Source organism: Oryx dammah, unplaced genomic scaffold, assembly GCF_014754425.2.
Source record: "Oryx dammah isolate SB20612 unplaced genomic scaffold, SCBI_Odam_1.1 HiC_scaffold_17, whole genome shotgun sequence".
Lineage (NCBI taxonomy): Eukaryota > Metazoa > Chordata > Mammalia > Artiodactyla > Bovidae > Oryx > Oryx dammah.
In genome coordinates this window covers 16,309,685-16,335,731 of record NW_024070201.1, presented here as the reverse complement: position 1 = coordinate 16,335,731, position 26,047 = coordinate 16,309,685, and the positions used below count along the sequence as shown (strand labels likewise).

The 26,047-nt window shown below is 39.0% G+C and overlaps 1 protein-coding gene across 1 annotated transcript in view; it reads left to right on the top strand.

Moving 5' to 3' along the window:
• ALKBH8 (alkB homolog 8, tRNA methyltransferase) overlaps window positions 1-26,047 on the top strand; it is a 117,085-nt gene that overhangs the window by 21,942 nt on the left and 69,096 nt on the right. The window contains exons 3-6 of the mRNA XM_040257911.1: window positions 2,076-2,207; window positions 3,896-3,991; window positions 5,364-5,468; window positions 10,632-10,702. Of these exons, the coding sequence (XP_040113845.1) occupies window positions 2,076-2,207; window positions 3,896-3,991; window positions 5,364-5,468; window positions 10,632-10,702 (404 nt within the window). The remainder of the gene's footprint in view (window positions 1-2,075; window positions 2,208-3,895; window positions 3,992-5,363; window positions 5,469-10,631; window positions 10,703-26,047) is intronic.

Genomic DNA, 26,047 nt, shown 5'->3' with positions numbered 1-26,047 from the left:
TTTTTGCTTATTTGTGTGGTTCAGGTAACTGCTGGTTAGTACAGTTAGTCAGTGGCACCCCACTCCAGTACTCTTGCCTGGAAAATCGCATGGATGGAGGAGCCTGGAAGGCTGCAGTCCATGGGGTCACTACGAGTCGGACACGACTGAGTGACTTCACTTTCACTTTTCATTTTCACACATTGGAGAAGGAAATGGCCCCACTCCAGTGTTCTTGCCTGGAGAATCCCGGGGACGGGGGAGCCTAGTGGGCTGCTGTCTATGGGGTCGCACAGAGTTGGACACGACTGAAGTGACTTAGCAGCAGCAGCAGTGGCAATCTGTATGCCTTGTCTTATAATACCACACAGGGGCATTATTCCCCAATGGAACATGCCTATTTCACAATTTAAGCAAAAGAGATGTGACCGTCTTGTACAAAGAAACTAAAGCCCTTTGTTTAAGGTTTTACCAGTCCACCTTTTAACTTTAACTGTGTTTGCAGTGAAGAGCCCCCTCAATTTCCAGGGTGAGATTTTCTCCAATCGATCAAGTAAACACTTGTAAGTTTTGTAACATACATTTGCCCAGCTAGGGTACTGGAACTCTGTCTTTCCTTTTTCTTTTATTTTGAAACCTTGGTTTCCCATTTTGAAGTCAGTTTGTCAAGATAAAATTGCTAATGAGGATCATGTGGCAGACCAGTGTGTGCTGCTTGAATGCTTCGTCTTCTGGTTTTGCCTCAGAGTTGTTGCAGCCCCCTCTTATGTGCCTTGGGTATCCCAGTGAAGTATAAGACTTCCATAAGTGCTCAAATTGTGGAATGGCTAATTCTTATGCACGCCTCTGGTTGAGCAGATTGTTAATTATGTGAGTGGGTTTCTCTGCAAGTGCAGCCTTGGGCACCTACAGACCTAGAGGTCTGCCTCTACCACTCCTGCAAGGTTCTGTCACCTGAGAAAGCTATTGCTGGCTGGAAGGAAGAGTCCCTTCGGAGCTCAGAAGTTCTCATAAGATTTTTATTTTATTTTGACACACTCTGTTAAGGTAAACCAAATCAAGGAAAAACAAGCCAGTCTTACCCCTAATAACTCAGTCCTACCTTACTCAGAGTTTAACTGAGCAAAATCTCTCAACTGAGGCTATCTACTCGGTATCCAAACTGAGCCTTCCCAGTGCCTTAACACTGAGGGTTCCCTGCTGGATCAGAATCTTCCTAGTCCTCTGACTGAGGGTATCCCACCCTGTGTCTAAACTGAGCAGCCAGGTACACCTTGAAACCAAGTTTCAAGGATAATTTTTTTCCCCACTGAATAAAACTTAGGATCATCAGCCAATAATGGGAAATCCTAGAACCAGGAGAGACTCACCCAGATTCATCTGGACTGGCTGAGCAGGCTGATGGGCAAAGGAATCAGGCACTGGATCTCTGTAGAGTCCAGGTGAAGAAGAGGAATCTGCTCTGGTTCTCTTATCCATCAGTCAAATGTCAACTAAAAAAACTAGTCACAGCCTGAAAGCAGAGAGTTGTTTTATTCAGTGAGAATTCTTAGGACTTCAAGCCCAGGAGGCAGCATCTCAAGTAGCCCTCAAAGCTCTGCTTTGACAATGTTGGGGAAGCAGTCAGGTTATAGAAAAGTTTGCAACAAAGGGGGGCAGGTAGTCTGAACATAAAAGATTGTTAATTAATAAAAACCAGGTATCTCATGGAATTTAGTGCTTTTCTAAGTATGGGAAGATGCAAGCATCTGGGGCTTATTTGCTGAAATCCTTTCTTTCTACAAACCTCATCTATCTGGGGCCAGCATCCTCTTTCTTGATTTTGTCATATGCTTAGTTCCTCATTCACTGTAGGGATTGCTAGCAGCTGATAGCTGGTGGATTGCAGGCATTGGGCACCCTCTGGGCTCAGCAATTTATTATATTTGGAGGCCCACAATCGCTGATCACTGTGCCATCCTTGTTTACTGATACGGCAGGAAATACTCCATTTCACAGGGGTTTTGTGAACTGATAAAAGGCTAATTGAACAAAATTATTTGTCTATGAGAACTTTAAGTTTTGTGTGTTGACTGTTTTAATTTTGTTTCCCATAGCACAGTGGAAGGAGTTGGGGCTTCAAGCCTTGCCTCCAGGTCTCAAAGTAATAGAAGAAATTATTTCTTCTGAGGACGAGAAAATGCTTTTGGAGAGTGTTAACTGGACAGAAGATACAGACAATCAAAATTGTAAGTAAAACTTTAAATCTGATATTTAAAAGCTTCTGCAAAATGTCTTCTTCTCCTTTGGTTTATTAAATTCTGTTTCCTCAAAATTACTGAAAGTGCTCTGGATCCACTATTAGGTAAGTCACACTAACAATTCTTAAGAGCATTAATAATAAGTAGCTTTTATATGTAGGTATCAATTTAAAACTCCAAATTGATGAATATTTATTAGCCAACATTTGTGGAGCTGACAGAGGTTGATCTTGTCAAAGCTATGGTTTTTCTAGTAGTCATGTATGGGTGTGAGATTTGGACTATAAAGAACGCTGAGCATTGAAGAATTGATGCTCTTGAACTGTGGTGTTGGAGAAGACTCTTGAGAGTCCCTTGGACTGCCAGGAGATCAAACCAGTCAATCCTAAAGGATATCAGTCCTGAATATTCATTGGAAGGACTGATGCTGAAACTGAAGGTCCAATACTTTGGCCACCTGATGCAAAGAACTGACTCAACTGGAAAAGACCCTGATGCTGGGAAAGATTGAAGGCAGCGGGAGGAGGGGATGACAGAGGATGAGATGGTTGGATGGCATCACCGGCTCGATGGACATGAGTTTGAGCAAGCTCCAGGAGTTGGTGATGAATAGGGAAACCTGATGTGCTGCAGTCTATGGGGTTGCAAAGAGTTGGACACGACTGAGAGACTGAACTGAACTGTAGAGCTAACATTAATAAGCTGTTTCACATACATTTGGTTGTCTGTATTCATGGGTTCTGTATGCATGAATTCAATCAACTCTGGATTGAAAAAATCTGAAAAAGAAGTAAAATTCTAGAAAGTTCCAAAAGGTAAAATATGTTGGCAGTTCATAATATATGAATGTGAAGTCGCTCAGTCATGTCTGAATCTTTGCAACTCCGTGGACTGTAGCCCACCAGGCTCCTCCGTCCATGGGATTCTCCAGGCAAGAATACTGGAGTGGGTTTCCATTTCCTTCTCCAGAGGATCTTCCCAACCTAGGAATTGAACCAAGGTCTCCTGCATTGCCGGCAGATGCTTTAACCTCTGAGCCAGCAGGGAAGCCACATATGTATATATATACACACATACACATATATATTGTATATGCAACTGTCTTACATGTCAGATACATTGTACTAGGTATTGTAAGTAATCTAAAGATTTAAAGCATTTTGGAGGATGTGAAAGATATGTTTAGGTTATACGCAAATACTGCACTATTTTATGTAAGAGACTTAATCCTCCTTGGATTTTGGCATTTGAGGGAACCAATTCCCCAGGGATACACAGGGACACATGTATATTGTCTTATTTGGTTCTCTCTACCCTAAGGCAATTTTTACAATGAGAAATTAGCAGTTCATTACTATATGATTATAATGTAGTAAGAACGTCCTGTACGTCCTGTTAGTTACTCTGTTTCCAGATCATTAGCAATCTTGTGGGGGGTAGGGTACATGATTAGCTCTTTCAAATTGATTGGGTGAAACCCTTAAAAGTTTGTTTCAATTTTAGACTTAAAAGAATAGCAGATATGAAGTAGAATGTTCAATTTTACTAAAGACAGTGATTTAGCAGTTAACAAAAATTACCATTACTAAATTAGTCCTTATTCATAAAATTAACTTTGAAATATATGAAGGAATTAAATTCTTTTTCTCCTAAATAGTTTACTTCTCTTCATACAGTTCAAAAATCCTTAAAACACAGAAGAGTAAAGCATTTTGGCTATGAATTCCACTATGAGAACAACAATGTAGATAAAGATAAGCCGTTACCTGGGGGTAAGTAATTGTTAGCAAACAATAAGGGCTGGTTCAGGAAAAAATATTAATATATAATATTAGGATATCATGGTTGAGATTATTTTTCATTTGTCATTTGTATGTTAACATATAAAACAGTTGATTAAATGTAACTCACTTAGATTACATAGTGTAGTTTTGCATTAAAAATGTTATACATACAAATAAAGCTAAATTTAATTTCTCTTGAGCACTATCCTTACTCCCATACACTTCTTCAGAAGTAATACAGTTAACAGTTTAGTGTATATTATTTCAATTTTTATAAATGAATTTATATCCAAATAACCTGTTAAAGTACATAGTTGTTAAAATGTAGCAGTATATTGTGTGTCATGAATTGTATATTCATATATTATCACATTATCACAGTATATGTTAGAGATCTTATACAGGTTTTCATTTTATTGAATATTCAGTTAGTTTCCCTTTGCTAGACATTTAGGTTATTTCTAGTTTTTGGCTTTTACATGTTGTGCTGCAGTAAATATCTTTGTACACACCTCTTTATGCATTAAGCAAGAGTTGCTCAAGGGAAATGAAACTGCTAGGTTAGAATTCTGTCAAAGTTATGCTCATTTAAAAATATCAGTAGACACTGACAGATTGCATCCTAAAAGAGCTATACTAACATTCTCTCACAAAGTGCTTACTTCCTTACCCTTTACCCCACCGGCATGTGAAATATCACTTTTAACTTTATATTTGATTACTAGTGAGATTGGCCATTTTTATTTCCTTTTCTGTGAATTCTTTTTTCATCTTCTTTGCTAGTTTTTTCTAATGAGTAGTCCAATGTATTAATAAGATTTTACCATATAATTTAGATATTAATCCTTTGGTAGACGTCTTTGTTGGAATTCAATTTATGTGTATATTTATGACTTTCATCTTATTTAAGGATTTCCTTTGCCTCATGAGATAACATTTATGACCCCAATAAAAGTAACTTAGTTCTACTTTGAAAAACATGTTTTTTAAAAAGAAATAATTTCAAATAATTAAATTTAAAATAAATTAATAATTTAAGATAATAAGAAATTGGTCAGGCTAGTTTCCATATAATATAGTAAATTTTATAATTTTATTGCTACTTTAAAAAATACCAAAATTGTTGTCTGCAAAATACTTTTGTATATTTTATTTGATAAACTTAATAAAATAATTTTAAAAGGTTATTAAGATTTTGTTTTTATTTTCCTTTGCTTGTGAGTTTACTGTTATGTTTGGATCTGACTACTAAACTAAAAGCTGTATGATTTTTATCACAGTGACTGTTTTTTTCATTCTTGGGTTAAACATTAAACGTAAATAATTTAATATGTTTCACTTTTATCATTACTGATTTTAGGTCTTCCTGACATTTGTGAGAGCATTTTAGAGAAATGGTTGAAGGAAGGATTCATTAAACATAAACCTGATCAATTGACTATAAACCAGTATGAACCTGGGCATGGTGAGTATTTCTTCTTTTATAATTCCAGTCATAAATTTCATAACTTAGTGGGTTACATAGCTCCCTAAGATCAAAGATATTATTTTTTTGTTTAAATTTACTCTTAGAGTAATTTCCTTATGTCCGTTACCTGTGTTGATTTTAATCCCTTTGCAATTTTACACTCAGTTTCTTGAGGAATTTGCATCTTAAGTGTAAACAGACTGACATGTTATTATTTGTGATTTTCTTTTGTTCCCCCTCAACATTGTCTTTTTGGAGAGGAAGAAGATTGCTTTAAAAACAAAGAAAGCATGTAAAATGGAAGAAATCAAATAATTTATAGGTATCAAGAAGAAGGCTAATTAGTTAGATCATCTTGATCTTCTTATTCTTCTGTAGAGAATGTGAAAGATAATTCTAGGATGACATATTAATGGAAAATTTTTAGGTTATTAACTTTTTTGCACTTGTTAGCATCTTCATCTGATATTTGTACTAATCGAATGATATTGAGGACTTTATTAGTGACAAGTTATGGCATTTTTTCCCTCTGCATTTATCATGTTTTGTGATAGCTTAGTCTTTCCGTTGGTCTATAAACTCCTTAAGGACAGGGATTGTGTCTTACTAGCTTTATATACTCTCACGATGTAGCAAAGTTTCTTTCAAGTAAGAGAGATACTCAGTCAATGTAGATTGAGGGTGTATTTTGTCACCCTGCTTATTTAACTTATATAAAGAGTACATCATGCGAAATGCTGGACTGGATGAATCACAAGTTGGAATCAAGATTGATGGGAGAAGTATCAATAATCTCAGATATGTAAATGGCACCACCCTAATGGGAGAAAGCAAAGAGGAACTAAAGAGCCTCTTGATGGAGGTGAAAGAGGAGAGTGAAAAAGCTTGCTTAAGCTCAATATTTGTAAAAAAGAGGATCATGGCATTCGGTCCCATCACTTCACAGTAAATAAATGGGGAAAAAATGGAACCAGTAGTAAACTTTTGTTTTCTTGGATTCCAAAATTACTGTGGACGGTGACTGCAGCCATGAAATTAAAAGATACTTCCTCCTTGGAAGAAAAGCTATGACAAAACTAGACAGCATATTGAAAAACATAGATATCACTTTGTCAGCAAAGGTTCATATAGTCAAAGCTATGGTTTTTTCCAGTAGTCATGTATGGATGTGAGAGCTGGACCATAAAGAAGGCTGAGTGCCAGAGAATTGATGCCTTCAAACTTTGGTGCTGAAGAAGACTCTTGAGAGTCCCTTGGACAGCAGGGATATCAAACCAGTCAATCCTAAAGGAAATCAACCCTGAATATTCATTGGGAGGACTGGTGCTGAAGCTGAAGCTCCAATACTTTGGCCACATGATGGGAGGAACTGACTTATTGAAAAAGACATTGATGTTTGGAAAGATTGAAGGCAGGAGGAGAACGGGACAACAGAGGATGAGACGTTGGGTGGCATCACCTACTTAGTGGACCTGAGTTTGAGCAAACTCTGGGAGATGGTGATAGACAGGGAAACCTGTCATGCTGCAGTCCGTGGGGTCATAAAGAGATTGACATGACTTAGTGACTGAAAAACCACAACAGTGTCGATTGAGAGACTGGTGAAAGAAGCCATATCTTAAATATTCTTAAGATTAGTCTTCATGCCTGGCTATTGTTTTTGTTCTACAAGTACTTGGGAATCCAGTATTCATAGGTCAGAATGACTTTGTTAGCCATCTTGGGATGAGATTTGGGAAATGCCCTGGTTAAGCAGTGACTCTCAAGTCTTGATTTTACAATCAAGTCACAGTGATGCTTTAATGTAAAGTTATATTTTTAGTTTAAACCTAGTTTAATTTTCATACTGTTCATGGGATTCATGGCAAAAATGCTGGAGTGGTTTGCTATTCCCTCCTCCAGTGGACCACATTTTGTCAGAACTCTCAACTATGACCTGTCCATCTTGAGTGACCCTGCACAGCATGGCCATAGCTTCATTGAGTCACACAGTCACCTTCGCCACAACAAGGCTGTGATCCATGAAGGCTGTGATCTGGAAGATGAGCCCCACAGGTCAGAAAGTGTCCATTAAACTACTGGGGAGAGTGGAGGTAATTGCTAGTAGCTCCAGAAAAAATGAAGAAGCTGGGCCAAAGCGGAAATGACAGTTGTAGATATGTCTGGTGGTGAAAGTAAAGTCCAGTGCTGTAAAGAACAATATTGCAGAGGAACCTGGAATGTTAGGTCCAAGAATCAAGGTAAACTGGATGTGGTCACGCAGGAGATGGCAAGAGTGAGCATCGACATCTTAGGAATTAGTGAACTTAAATGGGTGAGAGTGGGAGAATTTAATTCAGATGACCATTATATCTACTACTGTGGACAAGAATCCCTTAGAAGAAATGGAGTAGCCATCATCATCAACAGAAGGGTCTGAAATGCAGTACTTGGGTGCAAAACTGATCTTGGTTCATTTCCAAGGCAAACCATTCAGTATCACAGCAATCCAAGTCTATGCCCCAACCACTATTACCAAAGAATCTGAAGTTGATTGGTTCTGTGAAGACCTACAAGACCTTCTAGAACTAACACCAAAAGAAAGGTGTCCTTTTCATTATAGAGGATTGGAATGCAAAAGTAGGAAGTTACATGATACCTGGATTAACAGGCAAGTTTGGCCTAGAAGTACAAAATGAAGCAGGGCAAAGGCTAACAGAGTTTTGCCAAGAGAATGCACTGGTCATAGCAAACACCCTCTTCCAGCAACACAAAAGATGAGTATACATGTGGACATCACTAGATGCTCAATACCGAAATCAGATTGATTATATTGTTTGCAGCTGAAGATGGAGAAGCTCTATACAGTCAGCAGAAACAAGACTGGGAGCTGACTGTGGTTAAGATCATGAGCTCCTTATTGCAAAATTCAGGTTTAAATAGATGAAAGTAGGGAAAATCACTAGGCCATTCAGGTATAACCTAAATCAGATCCCTTATGATAATACAGTGGAGGTGATGAATAAATTCAAGGAATTAGACCTGATAGAGTGCCTGAATAACTATGGACAGAGGTTCATAACATTGTACAGGAGGCGGTGACCATGCCATCCCAAAGTAAAGAAGTGCAAGAAGGCAAAGTGATTGTCTGAGACGAGACAAATGGCTGAGACGAGAAGAGAAGTGAAAGGCAAGGGAGATAGGGAAAGATACAGCCATCTGAATGCAGAGTTCTAGAGAATATCAAGGATAGATAAGAAAGCCTTCTTAAGTGGACAATGCAAAGAAATAGAGGTAAACAATCAATAGGAAAAACTAGATATCTCTTCAAGAGAATTGGGGATATCAAGGGAACATTTCATGCAATGATGGGCACGATAAAGGACAAAAACTGGGAGGACCTAACAGAAGCAAAAGAGATTAAGAACAGGTGGCAAGAATACCCAGAAAAAAAAAAGTCTTAATGACCCTGATAACCATGATGGTATAGTCACTCACCTAGAGGCAGACATCCTGGAATGTGAAGTCAAGTGGCCTTGGGAAGCATTACTATGATCAAATCTAGTAAAGGTGATGGAATTCCAGCTAAGCTGTTTCAGATCCTAAACGATGAGGCTGTTAAAGTTCTGCACATAGTATGTCAGGAAATTTGGAAAAGTTAGCCCTGGCCACAGTATTGGAAAAGATCAATTTTCATTCCATTCCCAAAGAAGGACAGTGCTAAAGCCAACTTCTGTACAGCTGCACACATTTCATATACTAGCAAGCTTGTGCTCAAAATCCTTCAGGCTAGACTTCAGCAGTATGTAAACCAAGAAATTCCAGATGTATAAGCTGGGTTTAGAAAAAACAGAGGAACCAGAGATCAAATTGCTGACATCCATTGGATCATAAAGCAAGGGAGTTGCAGAATATCATCTACTTCTGCATTGACTACACTAAAGCCTTTGCCTTTGGAATCACAAGAAACTGGAAAATTATTAAAGAGATAATTTATCTCTGACCACCTTACTGGTCTCCTGAGAAACTGATATGCAAGTCAAGAAGCAAGAGTTAGAACCAGATATGGAACAATGGAGTGGTTCAAAATTGGGAAATGAATATATCAAAATTAGGAAAGATTGTATTGTCACCCTGCTTATTTAACTTATATGCAGAATACATTATGCAAAATGCCAGGCTGGATGAAGTACAAGCTGGAAGTAAGATTACCGGGAGAAATAGCAACAACCTCAGATATGTAGATGATACCACAATAATGGCAGAAATTGAAGAGGAACTAAAGAGCTTCTTGATGAGGGTGAAATAGGAGACTGAAAAAGCTGGCTTAAAACTCAACATTCAAAAAGCTAAGATCATGGCATCTGTTCCCATCACTTCAGGGAAAATAAAAGGGGAAAAGTGGAAACAGTGACAGACTATTTTCTTGGTCTCCAAAATCACCATGGACGGTGACTGCAGCCGTGAAATTAAAAGATACTTGCTCCTTGGAATGAAAGCAATGACAAACCTAAACAGTGTACTAAAAGCAGAGCCATCACTTTGCCAACAAAGGTCTGTATGGTCAAAGCGTTGGTTTCCCATTAGTCATGTATGGATGTGAGAGTTTGATCATAAAGAAGGCTGTGTACCAAAGATTTGAATCTTTCGAATTGCTGTGCTGCAGAAGGCTCTTGAGAGTCCTGTGGACTCCATGGAGATCAAAGCAGTAATCCTAAGTGAAATCCATACTGAATATTCTTTGGAAGAACTGATGCTGAGAGTGAAGCTCCAATACTTTGGCCACCAGATGGGAATAACTGACCCTTGGGTAAACACCCTGATGCTGGGAATATGTTGAAGGCAAAAAAGAAGGGAGCAGCAGAGAATGAGATGGTTAAATAGCATCACTGACTCAATGGATGTGAATTTGAGCAAACTCTGGGCATATTGAAGGACACAGAAGCCTAGCATGCTGCAGTCCATGGGGTCACAAAGAATTGGACATGGCTTAGATACTCAACAACAACAAATTTAATTTTATTTACATTCATCTTAAATGTTTCCTTTTACCTAAAATTACAGTAGATTCCTGTTTATCAAATGATGTTTTCACTATAATCCTTGAGGCTATATTTAGAGATGTCTTAAATGTACTAAAAAGAAAAGTGAAGTGACCTGTTACCCTATCTTCAATCTCAGGAATTCCTGCTCATATTGACACACATTCTGCTTTTGAGGATGAGATCGTTTCTCTCAGTTTGGGATCACAGGTAAATTTTCAAACACTTTTATTAGCTATCAGCAAATGTCTTACTTTATGCAATGCCCTTTTCATAGCATTTCTCACATTTCTCATTTCAGATGAATTAAGAGTTAAAAATGAAGTGTAAAGACACCATTAGCATTTAATTTCTTATAGAATGTGAAATTATCACAGTCTCTTCTTTTAGGTGTCCAGAGTTTTATGTATCAGCTCACTAGATGGCAGGAAAGCCCTGTAAAATACATGGTACTTTTGTAAGTTAAGTAAAACTGAAATGGGCCATTTTACAATAATTTACTGTAGCAACATTGCCACCTAGTGGCTAAAGATAGTAGCTGCAGTCTATAGATAAAACTAAAATGTGTCTGGAATTTTGATAAACTTGTTCACATATATTTTATGATTCAGTCCCTTCAAAAACTTTGAACAGTAATGGGTAATGTTGTTTTCTTTACAAATAAAGAAGAGGTTCATGTTTATTCACTGATATATTTTTATAGTATAGTTGTACTTTATTTGATCTGCTATTTGAAAGTCGCTCAGTCATGTTCTACGCTTTACTACCCTATGGACTATACATATAACAGTCCATGGAATTCTCTAGGCCAGAATACTGGAGTAGGTAGCTTTTTCCTTCTCCAGAGGATCTTCCCAACCCGGGAATTGAACCCAGGACTCCCGCATTTCAGGTGGATTCTTTACCAGCTGAGCCACAAGGGAAGCCCTTAAACTATGCTATAGAAGCTATCAAAAGCATGATTTAAAGCAATCCATGCAAACTGAAGCTCTGAGGCCTTCCCTCATAGCTCAGTTGGTAAAGAATCCGCTTGCAATGCAGGAGACCTGGTTCAATTCCTGGATCAGGAAAATCTGCTAGAGAGGGATAGACTACTCACTCCAGTATTCTCGAGTTTCCCTTGTGGCTCAGCTGGTAAAGAATCCATCTGCAATGCGGGAGACCTGCGTTCGATCCCCGGGTTGGGAAGATCCCCTGGAGAAGGGAAAGGCTACCCACTCCAGTATTCTGGCCTGGAGAATTCCAGGGACTATACAGTCCATGGGGTCATAAAGAGTTAGACATAACTGAGCAATTTTCACTTTATTTCATGCAAACTGAAGGTAGTTTTAGATAGAAATCAAAATTTCAAATCTAGAAGAGTCTTTAAAATATGAGGTTGTTTCAAAATCTTATCATGTTCCTGGATGTAAATACTGTTTTCTAGTATTTTTTGCATATGCTTAGTTCAGTTCAGATCAGTCGCTCAATTGTGTCTGACTCTTTGCAACCCCATGGACTGCAGAAGGCCAGGCTTCCCTGTCCATCACCAACTCCCAGAGTTTACTCAAGCTCATGTCCATTGAGTCAGTGAGGCCATCCAACCACCTCATCCTCTGTCATCCCCTTCTCCTCCCGCCCTCAATCTTTCCCAACATCAGGGTCTTTTCAAATGAGTCAGTTCTTTGCATCATGTGGCCAAAGTATTGGAGTTTCAGCTTCAGCATCAGTCCTTCCAGTGAATATTCAGGACTGATTTCCTTCAGGATTGACTGGTTTGATCTCTTTGCCATCCAAGGGACTCTCAAGAGTCTTCTCCAACACCACAATTCAAAAACATCAGTTCTCCAGTGCTCAGCTTTCTTTATAGTCCAATTCTCACACCCATACATAACCACTGGAAAAACCGTAGCTTTGACTAGGCGGACCTTAGTTGGGAAAGTAATGTCTGCTTTTTATTATGCTGTCTAGTTTGGTCATAACTTTTCTTCCAAGGAGCAAGTGTCATAATTTCATGGCTGCAGTCACCATCTGCAGTGATTTTGGAGCCCAAGAAAATAAAGTCTGTCACTGTTTCCAGAGTTTTCCCATCTATTTTCCATGAATTAATGGAACTAGGTACCATGATCTTAGTTTTCTGAATGTTGAGTTTTAAGCCAACTTTTCATTCTCTTCTTTCAGTTTCATCAAGAGGCTCTTTAGTTCTTCTTCACTTTCTGCTATAAGGGTGGTGTCATCTGCATATGGGAGGTTATTGATACTTCTCTCAGCAATCTTGATTCCAGCTTGTGCTTCACCCAGCCCAGAGTTTCTCAGGATGTACTCAGAATATAAGTTAAATAGGCAGGGTGATAATATACAACCTTGACGTACTCCTTTTCCTATTTGGAAGCAGTCTGTTACTCCGTTTGCTTAGTTCCCATTGCTAAATTTTGCTTTGGCTTTTTAACTTTTGCTGAGCTTGTGTGATCATGTTGATACTGTGTCTATAGAGCTAGTGTATTTGTTTGATAAGGCAAAACCATCTTATCTTCTCCACATGGGGATTCTTATTAAGTGCTTTAAAAAATAATGAGGACAGGAAGGGAAAAGAGCTCTTCTCTGTCTTGTTTATTTTCATTTTACCTCTTATCCTGGCTTGTAGCTTTAGGGGAACAGTAAACATCTTTGTTTTTTCCTCCTAACTGTGTGACCAGTGTAGAAATGAGATAAAAGATAAATGAATATCAGAATGTCAGCTGCTGAAAAAACATGGAAGATAATGGCTTTGGATCTTATACCAACTGGATTTATTAATACTTCAGCTATGAATTAGACATACTATCCTTTACACTGGTACAGCTGAAGACTTTTCCCATAAAGGCAGAGGCTATAACAGAGGACATGAAGATGTATAAGTTAAGATTCTGCAAACTAGCTAGAGTTGAAAAAGAGAAGAAAGAGCTCATTGAAGCAGGTTTGGCTCTAGGCTAACCAATCAGCTGAGGTGTGCCTTCTTTGGAGAGTTGGAAGCAAAGAAATGGAGAAAAGTAGGTCTTCCTATTACTTTCACTCCTATAGAAATTCTCTCCATTCCTAGGGAAATATAAAAAATGGGGCCTAAATATTCCTCCAACACCCTAAAAGGTGATTATAAAGTTTTAAACTGTAAGTTATAAAGAAGGGGAAAACTTGCCTCTAGTTGCAATGAAAATCTACTGTAATCATTATCTCCATTTGGTGTCTCTGGAGTTACATACTTTTTCCCCTAGTGGAAAAAAAAATGAAGTATGATTGCCTTAAAGTATTAGTTTCAGTTATATAAGCCAAATTCAGACTTAAATTGAAGAAAGTGGGGAAAACCACTACACCATTTAGGTATGACCTAAATCGAATCCCTTATGACTATACAGTGGAAGTGAGAAATAGATTTAAGGGACTAGATCTGATAGACAGAGTGCCTGATGAACTATGGACGGAGGTTCGTGACATTGTACAGGAGACAGGGAGCAAGACCATCCCCAAGAAAAAGAAATGCAAAAAAGCAAAATAGCTGTCTGAGGAGGCCTTACAAATAGCTATGAAAAGAAGAGAAGCGAAAAGCAAAGGAGAAAAGGAAAGATATACCCATTTGAATGCAGAGTTCCAAAGAATAGCAAGGGGAGATAAGAAAGCCTTCCTCAGTGATCAATGCAAAGAAATAGAGGAAAACAATAGAATGGGAAAGACTAGAGATCTCTTCAAGAAAATTAGAGGCACCAAGGGCACATTTCATGCAAAGATGGGCATAATAAAAGACAGAAATGATATGGACCTAATAGAAGCAGAAGATACTAAGAAGAGGTGGCAAGAATACACAGAAGAACTGTACAAAAAAGATCTTCATGACCCAGATAATAACGATGGTGTGATCACTCACCTAGAGCCAGACATCCTGGAAGGTGAAGTCAAGTGGGCCTTAGGAAGCATCACTATGAACAAAGCTAGTGGAGGTGATGGAATTTCAGTTGAGCTATTCATATTCTAAAAGATGATGCTGTGAAAGCGCTGCACTCAGTATGCCAACAAATTTGGAAAACTCAGCAGTGGCCACAGGACTGGAAAAGGTCAATTTTCGTTCCAATCCCAAAGAAAGGCAATGCCAAAGAATGCTCAAACTACCTCACGACTGCACTCAACTCACATGCTAGTAAAGTAATGCTCAAAATTCTCCAAGCCAGGCTTCAGCAGTATGTGAACTGTGAACTTCCAGATGTTCAAACTGGTTCTAGAAAAGGCAGAGAAATTAGAAATCACATTGCCAACATCCACTTCAGTTCAGTTCAGTTCAGTTCAGTCGCTCAGTCGTGTCCAACTCTTTGGGACCCCATGAATCGCAGCACGCCAGGCCTCCCTGTCCATCACCATCTCCTGGAGTTCACTCAGACTCACATCCATCGAGTCCGTGATGCCATCCAGCCATATCTCATCCTCGGTTGTCCTCTTCTCCTCCTGCCCCCAATCCCTCCCAGCATCAGAGTCTTTTCCAATGAGTCAACTCTTCCCATGAGGTGGCCAAAGTACTGGAGTTTCAGCTTTAGCATCATTCCTTCCAAAGAAATCCCAGGGTTGATCTCCTTCAGAATGGACTGGTTGGATCTCCTTGCAGTCCAAGGGACTCTCAAGAGTCTTCTCCAACACCACAGTTCAAACACATCAATTCTTTGGTGTTCAGCCTTCTTCACAGTCCAACTCTCACATCCATACATGACCACAGGAGAAACCATAGCCTTGACTTGACAGACCTTAGTCGGCAAAGTAATGTCTCTGCTTTTGAATATACTATCTAGGTTGGTCATAACTTTTCTTTCAAGGAGTAAGCGTCTTTTAATTTCATGGCTGCAGTCACCATCTGCAGTGATTTTGGAGCCCCCCCAAATAAAGTCTGACACTGTTTCTACTGTTTCCCCATCTATTTCCCATGAAGTGATGGGACTGGATGCCATGATCTTCGTTTTCTGAATGTTGAGCTTCAAGCCAACTTTTTCACTCTCCTCTTTCACTTTCATCAAGAGGCTTTTTAGCTCCTCTTCACTTTCTGCCATAAGGGTGGTGTCATCTGCATATCTGAGGTTATTGATATTTCTCCTGGCAATCTTGATTCCAGCTTGTGTTTCTTCCAGTCCAGCATTTCTCATGATATACTCTGCATATAAGTTAAATAAGCAGGGGAACAATATACAGCCTTGACGTACTCCTTTTCCTATTTGGAAACAGTCTGTTGTTCCATGTCCAGTTCTAACTGTTGCTTCCTGACCTGCATACAGATTTCTCAAGAGGCAGGTTAGGTGATCTGGTATTCCCATCTCTTTCAGAATTTTCCACAGTTTATTGTGATCCACACAGTCAAAGGCTTTGGCATAGTCAATAAAGCAGAAATAGATGTTTTTCTGGAACTCTCTTGCTTTTTCCATGATCCAGCGGATGCTGGCAATTTGATCTCTGGTTCCTCTGCCTTTTCTAAAACCAGCTTGAACATCAGGAAGTTCACGGTTCACGTATTGTTGAAGCCTGGCTTGGAGAATTTTGAGCGTTACTTTACTAGCATGTGAGATGAGTGCAGTTGTGCGGTAGTTTAAGCATTCTTTGGCATTGCCTTTCTTTGGGATTGGAACGAAAACTGACCTTTTCCAGTCCTGTGGCCACTGCTGAGTTTTCCAAATTTGCTGGCATATTGAGTGCAGCGCTTTCACAGCATCATCTTTTAGAATATGAATAGCTCAACTGAAATTCCATCGCCTCCACTAGCTTTGTTCATAGTGATGCTTCCTAAGGCCCACTTGACTTCACATTTCAATATGTCTGGCTCTAGGTGAGTGATCACACCATCGTTATTATCTGGGTCATGAAGATCTTTTTTGTATAGTTCTTCCGTGTATTCTTGCCATCTCTTCTTAATATCTTCTGCTTCTGTTAGGTCAAGACCGTTTCTGTCCTATATTGAGCCCATCTTTGCATGAAATGTTCCCTTGGTATCTCTGATTTTCTTGAAGAGATCTCTAGTCTTTCCCATTCTGTTGTTTTCCTCTATTTCTTTGCATTGATCGCTGAAGAAGACTTTCTTATCTCTTCTTGCTATTCTTTGGAACTCTGCATTCAGATGCTTATATCTTTCCTTTTCTCCTTTGCTTTTCGCCTCTCTTCTTTTCACATCCACTGGATCATGGAAAAAGTAAGAGAGTTCCAGAAAAACGTCTATTTCTTCTTTATTGACTATGCCGAAGCCTTTCGCTGTGTGGATCACAATAAACTGTGGAAAATTCTGAAAGAGATGGGAATACCAGATTACCTGACATGCCTCTTGAGAATACTGTATACAGGTCAGGAAGCAACAGTTAGGACTGGACAGGGAACAACAGACTGGTTCCAAATAGGAAAAGGAGTACGTCAAGGCTGTATATTGTCACCCTGCTTATTTAACTTATATGCAGAGTACATCATGAAAAATGCTGGGCTGGAGGAAGCACAACCTAGAATCAAGGTTGCTGGGAGAAGTATCAATAACCTCAGATACACAGATGACACCACTTTTATGGCAAAAAGTGAAGAAGAACTAAAGAGCCTCTTGATGAAAGGGAAAGAGGAGAGTGAAGAAGTTGGCTTAAAGCTCAACATTCAGAAAACTAAGATCATGGTATCTGGTCTCCTCAGTTCATGGCAAATAGATGAGGAAACAGTGGAAACAGTGGCTGACTTTATTTTTCTGGACTCCAAAATCACTGTAGATGGTGATTGCAGCCATGAAATTAAAAGATGCTTACTCCTTGGAAGGAAAGTTATGGCCCACATAGACAGTGTATTAAAAAGCAGAGACATTACTTTGCCAACAAAGGTGCATCTAGTCAAGGCTATGGTTTTTCCAGTGGTCATGTATGGATGTGAGAGTGGACTATAAGGAAAGCTGAACTTTGAATGCTTTTGAAGTGTGGTGTTGGAGAAGACTCTTGAGAGTCCCTTGGACTGCAGGGAGATCCAACCAGTCCATCCTAAAGATCAGTTCTGGGTGTTCATTGGAGGGACTGATGTTGAAGCTGAAACTCCAATACTTTGGTGACCTGATGCGGAGAGCTGACTCATTGGGAAAGATGCTGGTGCTGGGAGAGATTGAGGGCAGGAGGAGAAGGGGACGACAGAGGATGAGATGATTGAATGGCATCACCAACACAATGGACATGGGTTTGGGTGGACTCCAGGAGTTGGTGATGGACAGGGCAGCCTGGTGTGCTGTGATTCATGGGATCGCAAAGAATCGGATACGACTGAGCGACTGAACTGAACTGATACAAGATAATAATTTGATATTTTTATATTCTGTAAGATAATTACCACAATAAGACTAGTTACCATCTGTTGCTGCACAAAGTTATTATAGTATTATTGAATGTAATCTCTGTGCTGTACATTACATCCCTTTTGCTAATTTGTTTTGTAAGTTTGGACTTTTGTACCTCTTTATCTCCCTAACCTATTTTACTCATCCCCCTATCCTTCTCCCCTGTTGGGATCACCAATCCTCTTTATCTGGATCTGCTTCTGTTTTGTTACATTTGCTCTTTTTTTTTTTTTTTTTAAGATTGCACATATAAGTGAGATCATATAATATTTGTCTTTCTCATCTGATTTATTTTACTTAATATACTCTGTGTCCATCCATGTTGCTGTAAATGGCAAAGTTTCCTCCTTTTTTTATGGCTGAATAATTTTGTATATGTGTATATGTGTCTCACTTTCGTTTATGCATTAATGGACTCTTAGGTTGCTTTCATGTCTTGGCTGTTGTAAATAAGGCACATGGAGGAGCACGTATCTTTTCAAGTTTGTGTTTATGCCTTGTGTGGGGCAGAGTTGTGTTTGAAATGTGGAATTTGCTGATGTGTGCTCTGGGGTAGATTTGTTTGTGGTGTTTTCTGTTTAACTTTTGATTGGCTCTTGAATTGCTTGCTTCCCCTATGCAGTATTGTAGACAATTTCCCAGGTATGTCGCTTAAATGTGTTCATAGTATCTGATCAATTAGGAAAATTTTCACACCAGAAATACCAAATGATACTCTGCTTCATATACCCTCACTCAGAAGCAATGAGAAATAAGTTCCTTTGGCCCCCATTTAGCTGTTTTGTCTACTACTTGCAGATCACTGTTAAATGCCATAAGATACAACATCATCATGTATGAGTTTGTTTTTGCCCCTCGTTTTAAGACTATTAAGGCTTGTACTTTAGAAAATTGCTTCTGACTGCAGCAAGGGAGCAGAGCTTGTTTTCTTTCTTTAATCATTTTCAAATGGGAAGTCCTGTGTCCTCTGTATTGATTCCATGGTGTGTTATCACTGCCATTGCCTCTCCTTCTTTTGAGTTTCAGGAGACTTGGTAATCTTGAGATTCCATTTTTCAAGGAATTTAACAAGTGAATTCATGACTTTTACTGTTTTTTTGTTGTTGTTTTATTGGAGTATAATTGCTTTACAATGTTGTATTAATTTCTGCTGTACAGCTTGACAAATCAGCTATATGTATACACACAGGCCCCTCCCTGTGGGCCTCCCTCCCTCCCTCCCACCCCGCCGTCCGCACCAGTCCCACCCATCTAGGTCACCACAAAGTTTCAAACTGACCTCCCTGTGATGTATATAGCAGGTTCACCCTAGCTATCTGTTTTATACATGGCAGTGCATGTATGTCAGTCTCAGTCTCACAATTCATCACTCCTCCACCCCACCAGGGAAGTCCTTCACTATTGTTTTCTATTTCATTTATTTCTGTTATGATCTTTATGATTTGGGGTTTAAAAATTTTTCTTTCTACAATTGCTCTAGGTATAAGGTTAGATTGTATATTTGAGATTTTTCTTGTTTCTTGAAGGGATATTGAATTGCCATAAACTTTCCTCTTAGAACTGCTTTTGCTGTGTTCCATAGGTTTTGGGTCACTGTGTTTTTGTTTCTATGTATTTTTAAAATTTTCTCTTTGATTTCTCATGAGCTCTTGGTTATTTAGTAGGGTAGCCTCCACGTGTTTGTGTTTTTAATAGTTTTTTTCTTGTAATTGATTTCTAATCTCATGGCGATGTGGTCAGAAAACATGTATGATATGATTTCAGTTTTCTTAAATGTGCCGAGGCTTGATTTGTGACCCAAGATGTAACCTGTCCTGGAGAATGTTCTATGTGCACTTGAGAAGAAAGTGTATTCTGCCACTTTTGTGTGGAATGTTGTACAAATATTAGTGAAATCTATTTGGTCTATTGTGTCATTTTTTTCATTTAAAGATTGTGTTTCCTTAGTTATTTTCTATCTGGATGATCTGTCCATTGGTCTAAGTAGGCTGTTAAAGTCCCCCGTTTTAACAAAAATTCAGTTTGGGAAAGGGGCATGTCAAGACTGTATATTGCCACTCTGCTTATTTAATTTATATGCAGAGGACATTATGAAAAATGCCAAGCTGGATGACTCACAAGCTGGAATCAAGATTGCTGGGAGAAATATCAACAACCTCAGATATGCAGATGATAGCCCCCACAATGACAGAAAGTGAAAAGGAACTAAAGAGCCTCTTGATGAATGTGAAAGAGGAGAGTGAAAAAGCTGAAAGAGGAGAGTGAAAAAGCTGGCTTAAAATTCAGCATTCAAAAAACAAAGATCATGGCATCAGTCCGATCACGTCATGGTAAATAGACGGGGAAAAAATGGAAATAGTGGTAGATTTTATTTTCTTAGACTCCAAAATCACTGTGGACAGTTACTACAGGCATGAAATTAAAAGATGCTTACTCCTTGGAAGAAAAGCTTTGACAAACCTAGACAGCATATTGAAAAGCAGAAACATCACTTTGCCAACAAAGGTCCATATAGTCAAAGCTATGATTTTTCCAGTAGTCATGTATGGATATGAGAGTTGTGCTGTAAAGAATGCTGAGTGCTGAAGGATTGATGCTTTTGAATCTGTGGTACTGGAGAAGACTCTTGAGAGTTCCTTGGACAGCTTGGAGATCAAATCAGTTAATCTTAAAGGAAATCAACCCTGAATTTGATTGGAAGGACTGATGCTGAAGCTGAAGCTCCAATACTTTGGCCACCTGATATGAAGAGCCAACTCACTGGAAAAGACTGTGATGCTGGGAAAGATTGAGGGCAGGAGAAGAGGGCAACAGAGGATAAGATGGTTGGATGGCATCACTGACTCAGTGGGCATGAGTTTGAGCAAACTCTGGAGATAGTGAAGGACAAGGAAGCCTGTTGTGCTGCAGTCCATGGGGTCACAAAGAGTACTTAGTCACTTAGTGACTGAATAACAACAACAAATTCCCCCACTATTATTATTTTACTGTTGATTTCCCATTTTGTGGTTGTTAGTATCTGCCTTATGTATTGAGGTGCTCCTATTTTGGGCGCAGAAATATTTATAATTGTTATATCTTCTTGGATCGATCCCTTGATCATTATGTAATATGGTTCTTTGTCTCCTGTAACATTCTTTATTTTAAAGTCTATTTTATCTGATATGAGTATTGCTACTCCAGCTTTCTTTTAATTTCCATTTGCATGGAATATCTGTTTCCATCCCCTTCTTTCAGTCAATATGTGCCCCTAGGTCTGAAGTGGTTCACTTGTAGACAGCATATATAGGGTTTTGTTTGTATATCCATTTAGTTAGTCTTTGTCTTTTGGTTGGAGCATTTAATCCATTTACATTCAAATTAATTATCAATATATATGTTCCCCTTACCATTTTCTTTATTGTTTTGGTGTATCTTTTTCTTCTCTTGTGTTTTCTGCCTAGGGAAGTTCTCTTAGCATTTGTTGTAAAGCTGGTTTGGTGATACTGAATTCTCTTCTCTTTTGCTTTTCTGTAGAACTCTTAATTTCTCTGTTGAATCTAAATGAGATCCTTGCTGGGTAGAGTAATCTTGCTTTTAGGTTTTCCCCTTTCATCATTTTAAGTATATCCTGTCACTCCCTTCTGGTCTGCAGCTCCCAGGTAGGAGGCGAGGAAGGGAAACTGGTTTCTTGTGGCCTTTGATTTTAACTTTTATTAAAGGTTGGAAACTAAGCAGGCATGTGTAGTATAGGTGTGTATGTGTGTGTTAGTCATTCATTCATATCCAACTTTTGTGATCTCGTGAACTATTGCCTACCAGGCTCCTTTGTCCATGGAATTCTCTAGGCAAGAATACTGGAGTGGGTTGCCATTCCCTCCTCTCGGGGATCTTCCCAACCCAGAAATTGAACATGGGTCTCCTGAATTGCAGGCAGATTCTTTACCATCTGAGCAACCAGGGAAGCCTATGTAGTGTAGGTAGGAGGTATAAATTCCTCTGCTTTGGAAAAATATGGTATACCAGAAGGCTTCTCTTCTAGGTACTTTTCAGCTTAGGAAAGTATACTTTTGGCAGTATTATCTTTTGTAGAGTGACAAAAAGCTGTATTTGTTTTACTAAAAATGTACTGAGTTCCTCTTCACCCCAACAGTGGACTAATTATCTCATGATATGGTGGGATTCTGTATTTATAAATCCAGGGAACATGTTAACAGACATTTTTGTTATTGCTGTATTTTTTTGTAAGTAATTTGCTTCAGTCTTGTATCCTTGCAGTTGTGTTTGTCTCTTCTTTTCTTTTACTCCTTTTCTACTTCCCAGGATAAAACAATAATCCGAGTTCTTGTTCATGGAGCCAAACAATGAACTTACAAACACACCAATAGTCACATAGGCAGAGTTTTATTTTAAAGGAGAGAGAAATATAAAGCTCCCAGCATAGACACTGAGAGGGGGGTGAAGTGCCCCCAAAGGGTGGCAATTATAGCAGTTTATATCTTTATCAGTATTGATCTATTCAATTTTGGTTGGCTCACATTCCCGATGTATATAATTTCTGACCAGTTAGTTTGAAAGTCCCTATGTCCAGATTGTCATTTTTATGACTTTTAAAAAAATCCTTCTGTCCTTGAGTTTTCTTAGACATTGAGTCACTATCCTGTGACTCTTTCTCATGACCCCAGGCTATCATTTAGGGACCAGATAAGGACTAGAAGTATGGGCTAAGAGTTAATGGTCCTTCTAGTGTTTTCTTATCTGATAAGTTAGTCAACAGTTACTGATTGTTCTGTCTTGAGTCTGGATGTTTTATGACCCTCCATGCCAGGGAGAGTTTCCTCTGAATGCCTGGAATCTGGAGCAACAAGTATAGCTTTAAGTCAGTGGAGCAAAATGTTTATATGGGAGAAGGAGTTGAAGTTAAAAAAATGAACTGAGGTCCTGGCCCTACAGTGACTGCCTAACAATTTCTTCCTCACAAATGTGGCAGACATGGCCATGATGAGGTATATGGAATCCTTTGTGTGCTGTTTAAAATAAAAAGCAAACTTACTTCAAGCAAACTTACTTACAGGTTGTTACTGAACCAAATTTGTATTTGCTTGCCTGCAAAGAGCAAAGCCAATCTGCTGATACTGTATTGTGGTGAGGAAGAGTGCAGCATTTTTTCTCAAGGCATCAATACAAGGATGGGTGGCTTATGCTCTAAAACCCTGAAGTCTTCAAAGAGTCTCAGAAAAGCTTTTTAAAAAGCAAGGTGAGGGAGGAGAGTGTCCCAAGGTATGTGGTCAGCTCTTGCACAGTTCTCTGATTGATGATAATCAGTCTTTAGGAACCAGAAGTTTGGGAGCTACATGCTCATAGTCATCAAGAAGTTAATTTCTTCCTTTTGTGGTGGTTTTAGCATCTAAAAAAACTCAGGAAATATGTGTCAGTTACTACTACCTAGGTACTATTGAGAGGAGCTAAAACAGAGGCTACAGGAAGAGGTCTGTCTCAGGAAAGCCCAATAGGGTCCTGCCCAGTTGCAGTTTGAATCCCATGAAAAAGTTAGTGCAACTACAGAAAATTTATATTTGGCAGGCTTCTTTGTAGTCTGCTAAATTCTCAGGCATGAAATATTTTCTCCAGCTAAATATATCCTCTCAGCTTTCTTCATTCTCTATGAATCACACATCATTCTTTATGTCTTGTCTCTTGTTGATATATCCTTAAGAGTTTCAAAAGGTTAAAGGTCTCAGCCTATTTTTAACCGATAAGGATAAGGATTAAATTTGTCTTCTTTCTCAGAAGTGCTCCCAGTAGTGTTACATGTTTTCATTTTCCTGTTTAGCCAGCATGGAGATCAGTATCATGTACTTTTCAGTTATGCATCTGTCAACTTAAAAAATATTCACAACCTATAAGTTGAGAGTTATGTTTTATTCTGTGGGAATTTTTAGGACTTCAAGTCTGGGAGACAGCATCTCAAGTAACCGTGAAAGAACTGGTCTGAGGAGGTGAAAGGAAGAGCGAAGTTTTGTAGCAAAAGACAGTAGTCTGAACATCAAAAGATTGTTAATAGAAAGAAAACCATATATCCCAAGTTAAGGAATTTAATGCTTTTCTGTGTATGGGAAGATGCAAGTGTCTGGGCTCACTGAAATCATTCCTGTAATGTGCACCTTGCTATCCTGGGGTCAGTGTCCTGAGTTTTCTTCACATCCTGAACTTCCTTGGGGCTCATTATAGGGAGTGGTTGCAGTCCGATGGCTGCTAGATCACAGATTTCTTCTCCTTCTCGAGTGCCCCCAGAGCTTACCAGCCCACATTGTTATTGTTCAGTTGCTAAGAGATGTCTGACTTTTTGTGACCCATGGACTGCAGCACACCAGGTTTCTCTGTCCTCCAGTATTTCCCAGAGTTTGCTCAGATTCATGTCTGTTGAGTTGGTGATGCTTTCTAACCACCTCATCCTTTGTCATCCCCTTCTTTTGTCCTCAATCTTTCCAGTATCAGGGTCTTTTCCAATGAGTCACTGCAATTGCTGATGACTGTGACATCCTTGTTTACTGATTCAGCAGGAAATATTTCATTTCTCACATCTTATCTTTACTTCAGTAAATACTTGATAATTATGTCTGCAGTTTCCTTTCTGTTGTATTTGGTTGTGTTAAAGGTTTTATAAGAGCAGAATGTCTAGGGTTTTTTGTTTTTTTTTTTTAACTAAATATTATCCTTAATCTTGCCCCATTGTTGCAGGAGAAGCAGGTGTGAAAGAATAGTCATGTCCCAGGTCTTGGGTGAATTCCTGGGATGGCTGCCAAGTGAGGATTCTTGGCTTCATGTGGAAAAGAGTTCTAGAGTGAGCCATAGTAAAGTATAAGATCTTTTAGAGAGATATACATTCCATAGACAGAATGTGATCAGTCTCAGAAGGTGAGAACCAGATTTCAGGCTGTGGGGTGTTTAGTTTATGGGTTGGATAATTACATATGCTAAAAAGTAGGAGGACTATTGTAACTGTTTGAGAGAAGGGGCAGAAGTTTCCAGGAACTGGGCCACAGCCCACTTTTTGTCCTTTTATGGTCAGCATGACTGAGCGACTGAACTGAACTGAACTGGGACCTGTCATGGTGTCTGAGAATGTGTCATTTAGCATGCTAATGCATTGCAGTAAAAGTATAATAAGGCCCAAGTGCTTTTGGAATTTGAATCTTCAGCCATCTTGAGCCACATTGGTTATAACCAGTTTTGTTGTATCCTCAATGGCTATGTCATTGTTACAGTGATTGTGTCCTGTTGCCTTTCTTCCTGTCTCATCATGAACTTGTTGCGAACTTGATCTTTATTGACTCAGAAAATAAAATATGTAAAACCAAAAAGAATAATTGGAAAAACTTCCAGTGGAGCAAAGCTGTTACAGGGCAGAATGATTCAGCAGTTGCTGGCAAGGATTGTTGATTGTGAATCCTTAATAAACATTTGAAAAAGTCTTTTTTTTTTTTTTTTTTGTCTTTAACAAGCAATGTTTTCAGGAAAATATTATAGATTTTATAATATTCCCTCCCTGTTGTTTGACCTGAGACAATGACAGGGAGGGAACACAGCCCCGCCCATCAACAGAAAATTGGCTTAAAGATTTACTGAGCATGGCCCTGCCCATGAGAACAAGACCCAGTTTCCCCCACAGTCAGTCTCTCTGATCAGGAAGCTTTCATAAGCCTTTTATCCTTATCCATCAGGTGGCTGACAGAATGAAAACCAGAATCACAGAAAACTAATCAAACTGATCACATGGACCACAGCCTTGTCTAACTCAATGAAACTATGAACAGTGCCGTGTAGGGCCATCCAAGATGGACAGTTCATGGTAGAGAGTTTTGACAAAACATGGTCCACTGGAGAAAGCAATGGCAAACCACTTCAGTATTCTTGCCTTGAGAACCCCATGAACAGTATGAAAAGGCAAAAAGACAAGACACTGAAAAGTCCCCAGGTTGGTAGGTGCCCAATATGCTACTGGAGAAGAGTGGAGAAATAACTCCAGAAAGAACGAAGAGATGGAGCCAAAGCAAAAACAACACCCAGTTGTGGATGTGACTGGTAATGGAAGTAAAGTCTGATGATGTAAAAAACAATATTGCATAGGAACCTGAAGTGTTAGGTCCATGAATCAAGATAAGTTACAAGAGTTCAGACAGGAGTTGGCAAGAGTGAACATTGACTTTAGGAATCAGTGAATTCAAATGGACTGGAATGGATGA